This window comes from Tachyglossus aculeatus, chromosome 11 (genome assembly GCF_015852505.1).
Source record: "Tachyglossus aculeatus isolate mTacAcu1 chromosome 11, mTacAcu1.pri, whole genome shotgun sequence".
Classification (NCBI taxonomy): Eukaryota; Metazoa; Chordata; class Mammalia; order Monotremata; family Tachyglossidae; genus Tachyglossus; species Tachyglossus aculeatus.
In genome coordinates this window covers 56,822,585-56,828,584 of record NC_052076.1, presented here as the reverse complement: position 1 = coordinate 56,828,584, position 6,000 = coordinate 56,822,585, and the positions used below count along the sequence as shown (strand labels likewise).

Here is a 6,000-nt window from a genome sequence, read left to right as displayed (position 1 = left end):
TGATTATTCAATCGTATTTATTGAACACTTACTGTGTGCAGAGCACTGTACTAAGTGCTTGGAAAGTACAGTTCAGCAACAGATAGAAACAATCCCTACTCAAAAATGGGCTCACAGTCTAGAAGGGGGAGACACAAAACAAAACAAGTAGACAGGAATCAAAAGCATCAAAACTAGATATGTAGACCTATAGATATATACACATCATTAATAGAGTAATAAATATGTATAAATATACACAAGTGCTGTGGGGCAAGGAAGGGGGTGAGACACAGTCCCTGTCCCACATGGGTCTTTTAGGCTGTGAGCCCACTGTTGGGTAGGGACTGTCTCTATATGTTGCCAACTTGTACTTCCCAAGTGCTTAGTACAGTGCTCTGCACACAGTAAGCGCTCAATAAATACGATTGATTGATTGATGGGTGCACAATCTAAGTAGGAGGGAGAATGTGCATTGAAGATCCATTTTCAGATGTGGTAACAGGCACAGAGAAGTTGTCACTTGACCAGGGTTACACAGCAGGTCAATGGGACACTGGGATTAGAATCCAGATCCTCTGACTCCCAGGGCTGTGTTCTTTCCACTAAATCACACTGCTCCTTGTTGGTCATCTAGTCCAGTCCCCTATATCCTGGCAGAAAAATCTAGGATCATCCAAGCTAGTTGGCTCTGTCTCGCTAAGCAGCTCTAGGAAGGGTCAGGTGGGATAATGGTGGAGATGTGGACGAGGAGGACTGGGCTCTCTCTAAATCCGAGAAAGGCCAGAGGGGTTGGGCACAAGGCGGCCCCTATTTCAAAACTCCGGGAGCTGAGCCACTTAACAACCCTGGGGAAGGTGAAAGACAAGTAATAAGGTATCAGTTTAAGGGCTTATTATGTGGCAGGCACTGTACTAAGCACTGGGGTGGATACAATTAAATCAGGTTGGACACAATCCCTGTCCCATGCGGGACTCACAGTCACAATCCCAGTTTTACAGGTGAGGTACCTGAGGCACAGAGAAGTAGAGTGAATTCCCAAGGTCACATAGCAGATAAGTGGCGGAGCTGGGATTAGGGCCTGTGTTCTATTCATTCGATCATATTTATTGAGCGCTTACGGTGTGCCCATCTACTTCTCCCTGTGCATGCGGGAAGAGGAGAGGGGGTCGGGGCAGTTCCCTGCTGGCCGGCACTGGTCCGAGAATCCAGGCCCTGAGTGATGCTGAGCAACGCGCTGGCTCTTGGCTTCCCTCTCCTACCTGGCTCCCTGTTCTCCTCCCCTGACTTCCCATTCCCTGGAACTTCAGGGTTTTGGGAGATGAGGGCCGGAGCTGGAAAGAAGAAACCCGGTGCGGTCAGGTCCCCTGGCCCTGCCGGTGTTGGAGGGGATGGGAAATCGGATGGAGTCCGACCCTGCATCCGTACCCCGGCCTGTCCTTGGGTCCCCGTCCCCAGCAGCCGCGCCTCCTTATCTCCCGATCGATCAGGGGCAGCGGGATCTTTGCTGGCCCCCGGGCTACGCTCACCGGTCCCGGGTGGTTCCAGCCGATTTCGGTTTGCTGACCCCTGAGAGGGCCTGAGGTCGGTTCCGGCCGGTTTCCCGCTGCATAAAGCCACCCCCCTGCAGGCGGGCATCCCAGGGTCCTGTCTCCTGTCCCCGGCCCCCGCCAGAGCCAGCCGGGGAGCGAGCCAGCGGAGAAGCCAGCCAAGGAAGACCGGAAATGGCGGAGCTGCCTGTCTCGGAGATCCCGGGGGACCTGGCCCACTGCAGTGGGCGCTTCACCATCAGCACCCTGCTGGGCACCGAGGACTGCAGCAAAGGGCACTCTGCCCACCAGGCCGAGCCGCCCCCCGCGGTCTCCGACGCCTGTCACCCCAGTCACCTCACCCACAGCAACACTTTCTATATGAGGACCTTCGGCTACAACACCATCGACGTCGTGCCCGCCTACGAGCACTACGCCAACAGCCAGCTCCCCGGGGAGGTCAAGAAGGGCAGACCCACCCTGGCCGACCTCCATTCTTTCCTGAAGGTAAAGGCGGAACCCCCGGGAGCCTGGTTTATGGGACGACGGATGTCTGGGGTAGGGGCGGAGAAGCCGAGGGGGAAGCCTCTCCTTCCTTGGGAAGACTAGAGCTAGCTGAGAAAACCCATGAGGCATTGGGAGTTGATCAGGACCATAGCCCGGCTCTGTTCCGGTTAGGCTATGTGTCCTCGGTTAAGTTGTCGCCCATCTCTGTTTCTCTGCAAAATGTGGAGGCTAATCCTCAATCTTCAGCTTCTGAGACTTGAGAAAGGAGAGAATGAGCAAGGCAGCATCTTCCCCTCAGGGCGCTAGTGTGGGGAAAAGTTTCCTTTCTATGGGAAGGACGGAACCCTAGTTCCTCAGGGGAGGGGAGAGGAAGCAGACCTGAGCTTAGTCGCTTCGGTGCCTGTAGCTCAGGGCTGCTTGTGGGCCCTCTGGTGATATTTTTAGCCCCATTAGGTGGTCAGCACTGAGGCGGGAGAATTAAAGCTCACACCCCTCCTCTCTACTGGCCTGGGGCGGCCCTTCATCCCGTTTTTAACTGGGCTGCCCAGTTTTCACCCGGCTCGCTCCTATTCCAGAAATGCTTTTTGGCCCCGCCGGCTTTTGTTTCCGGTATTTAAAATTTAATTTAAGTGTAGCAGGGTCAGAGCCGGGGGTTCTGCGGGAGTAGAACCTTGGGCCCGGGTGACCTGCCTTTCCAATCCATCCGGCCCAGGCCCTCTCCTTGGCGCCCAACTTGACAGAACACCCCACTCCCGGCCTGAAGCTCCAAGGGACAGGCCTCCCAGCAGCCTCCACTGTGGCCTGACCCTTCCTTGCCCCCCACAAGGTCTTCTGACCCCCGATATAGTCCTGCTCTTGCTGGGGTCAAGGGTCAGTCCTCTCCTGTCCTTTCCCCCGACCCATCTCCCTCTCTCCCTTCACTCCATCCTACATAAAGTTTTCTTTTCCCAGGGCCAAACTCACTCCCCACCCTACTCCCGGAATGACCCCCAGGCCCCAGTGGGCAGGACCCCTGCAGGAACCAGGACCCTGCCCGACTTTCTTCCCCTAAGACCGTTCAACCTCTCCGCCCCCAGCAGGAAGGCAGCCACCTGCACTCTCTGGTTTTTGAGGGCCGCCCCAGTCCCGATCTGGCCGACGGGCTGGTGGAGGAGGAGGAGGACGGCGGTGGCGGCGGCGGCGAGGCCGGGGAGAAGCCACCAGCAGAGCCTGTGCGCTTTGGATGGGTGAAGGGGGTGATGGTAAGTGCGTCTGGAGAATCGGGGTGGGGCTAACCGGGGAGCACCTGGCTGGAAATGAACTTATGTAAAGAGACACAGTGTTGCCATGCTAAGGGCCTAGAATAGCTACACAAAAGTGAATTTGTGACTACAACCCTAGAACCTTAGGTGGCTAGAAGAACCCATCAGAGGTCATTTGATCCATCCCCCTGACTCTAGGCAAAATGGCAACTAAACTATCCCCAACAGATTGGGGACTAGTCATTACAACACTCTAGGAAGACTCTGCAGCCTCCCAACCTCCCTTTTCAAGAACTTTTCAGGGACTTTCATCCATCCCCATCAGGAAGTTCTTCCTGCGGTCTAACTGAAATCCCTTCCCCAGCAACTGTAGCCCATATTGTTTCCTGGAGACGTTCAGGCACCGTGGAGGTGACAGTATTCCCCCTCAGAGCTAGAGTGGCAAAACGAGGCTTTTGGACCTTGGGCCTAATGGATAGAGTATGGCCCTGGGAGTCAGAGGCCCTGGGTTCTAATCCTGGCTCTGCCACGTGCCTGCTATATTATCATGGACAAGTCACTTCACTTCCCTGTGCCTCTGTAAAATAGAGATGGAGACTGTGAGCCCAAAGTGGGACAGGGACTGTGTCCACCCTGATTTTCTTGTATCAATCAATCAATCAATCAATCGTATTTATTGAGCACTTACTGTGTGCAGAGCACTGTACTAAGCGCTTGGGAAGTACAAGTTGGCAGCATATAGAGACAGTCCCTACCCAACAGTGGACTCACAGTCCAGAAGGGGGAAACAGAGAACAAAACCAAACATAGTAACAAAATAAAATAAATAGAATAGATATGTACAAGTAAAATAAATAGAGTAATACATATGTACCAACATATACACATATATACAGGTGCTGTGGGGAAGGGAAGGAGATAAGACGGGGGGGCTACCCTAGCCCTTAGTGAGTGGCTGGCACATAGTAAGTGCTTAACAAATACCATTAAAAAGAAAAAAAATCTACAGAGTGAACTTTAAGGAGGGGGTAGCAAGGCTGGAAATCAGAAGGACCTGCAGTATTGTGGTGGGCTTTAAGGGGCCCCCCTTTTACATGCACGCAGGCCTAGGCTGCCCAATGTCCACCTTAACCTACGGCCGAGAGCTCCCTCACTCAGTGCCTTGGTCACCTCCCCAGTAGCAGACACCGCAGGGCTCACAGTGTGAGTGGGTCCTTTGATTATCTTGTATCTACCCCAGCGCTCAGAAAAGTGCTTGGCACATAGTAAGTGCTTAACAATACCATAATTATTATTATTATTATTATTATTATTTGGACCCACACACCTTGCTCCACTAATGCCAACCTTCTCACTGTACCTCGATCTCATCTCTCTCGCCACTGACCTCTCGCCCACATCCTGCCTCTGGCCTAATAATGCCCTCCCTCCTCAAATCCGATAGATAATTACTCTCCCCCCTTCAAAGCCTTATTGAAGGCACATCTCTCCAACTGGCCTTCCCTGGCTAAGTCCTCCTTTCCTCTTCTCCCACTCCCTTTTGCATTGCTTTAATTTGCTCCCATTATTCAACCCCCTCCCAGCCCCACAGCACTTATGTACATGTCTGTCTCCCCTCCCCTGTCCCTTACCCCATCTAGACTGTAAGGTCATTGTAAGCTGCAAATCTGTCTGTTTATTGTTGTATTGTACCTTCCCAAGTGCTTAGTACAGTGCACTGCACACAGTAAGTGCTCAATAAATACAATTGACTGACTGACTGATCTGCACACAGTTTTTTATTGTGCCATCGAGTTGTTTCCGATTCATAGCGACTCCATGATTATACTTTCTCCAGAATGTCCTGTCCTCTGCCATAATCCACAACCTTTCTAATGGTTCCCCATTTTTTTAGCATTAGTGTCTTCTCCAGATAATTAGTCTTCCTGATTATGTGTCCAAACTATGCCAATCTTAGTCAAGTCATTTGGCCCTCCAAAGGCCACTTTGGTTTAATTTGCTCCTAAATCCATTTGTTTGTCTTTCGGCCAGTCCATGGTATTCACAAAAGCCTTCTCCAGCACCACGTTTCAAAAGAATCAATGTTCTTCTATCCTGTTTTTTCACTGTCCAGCTTTCGGATCCATACATTGTCACTGGAAATGCCACAGAGTTGACAATTTGTATTTTTAAGGCAATCGTTACATCAGCACATTTCATGACCTTTTCCAGGCTCTTCATAGCCTGTCTTCCTAACATTAATCATCAGCGTATTTCTTGGCCACTACTTCCTTTACTGTTGAGAGAAAAACTGTCAACTATTTCAACCTTCTCTCCAACCACTACAAATATGTTAAAACTTCCAGTTGACAGTAAGCGCCCGTTAAATACGATTGACTGACTGATGAGGGTGCAGGAGCCGGGCCTTAAAGTTCTTTCAAAGTAAAGCCTAAGGGGAGGAGGGGATAGACCCAGTTGTGGGTCATACTTTAAATCAGAGTTGCTTGGCCTAAGTCACAGGATGAACCCCCTCAGGCTCTGCTTCTGAGAGATCAGAGGGAGCAGGGAAGGCTGGGATCATTGACATCGATATTATTTAAAATGCCATTATTATATAAAATGCCATTATTAAAATGCCATTATTATATAAAATGCCATTATTAAAATGCCATTATTATATAAAATTATATAAAATGCCATTATTATTATTTGAGCGCTTACTATGTACAGAGACAAGACAAGAAAACTCTACGGATATACTACTA

The 6,000-nt window shown here is 50.7% G+C and overlaps 1 protein-coding gene across 6 annotated transcripts in view; it reads left to right on the top strand.

Annotated features, from left to right (window-relative positions):
- Positions 1–1,632: 1,632 nt before the first annotated feature.
- SLC12A3 (solute carrier family 12 member 3) overlaps positions 1,633–6,000 on the top strand; it is a 48,730-nt gene continuing 44,362 nt past the window's right edge. For 3 of the 6 annotated variants that reach the window (XM_038753585.1, XM_038753583.1, XM_038753582.1), the window contains exons 1-2: positions 1,633–2,015; positions 3,095–3,256. In XM_038753585.1, the coding sequence (XP_038609513.1) occupies positions 1,704–2,015; positions 3,095–3,256 (474 nt within the window). In that variant the 5' untranslated portion in view covers positions 1,633–1,703. Of the gene's footprint in view, positions 2,016–3,091; positions 3,257–6,000 lie in introns of all 6 variants that reach the window. The other 3 variants (XM_038753584.1, XM_038753581.1, XM_038753580.1) reach the window with 1 other exon arrangement.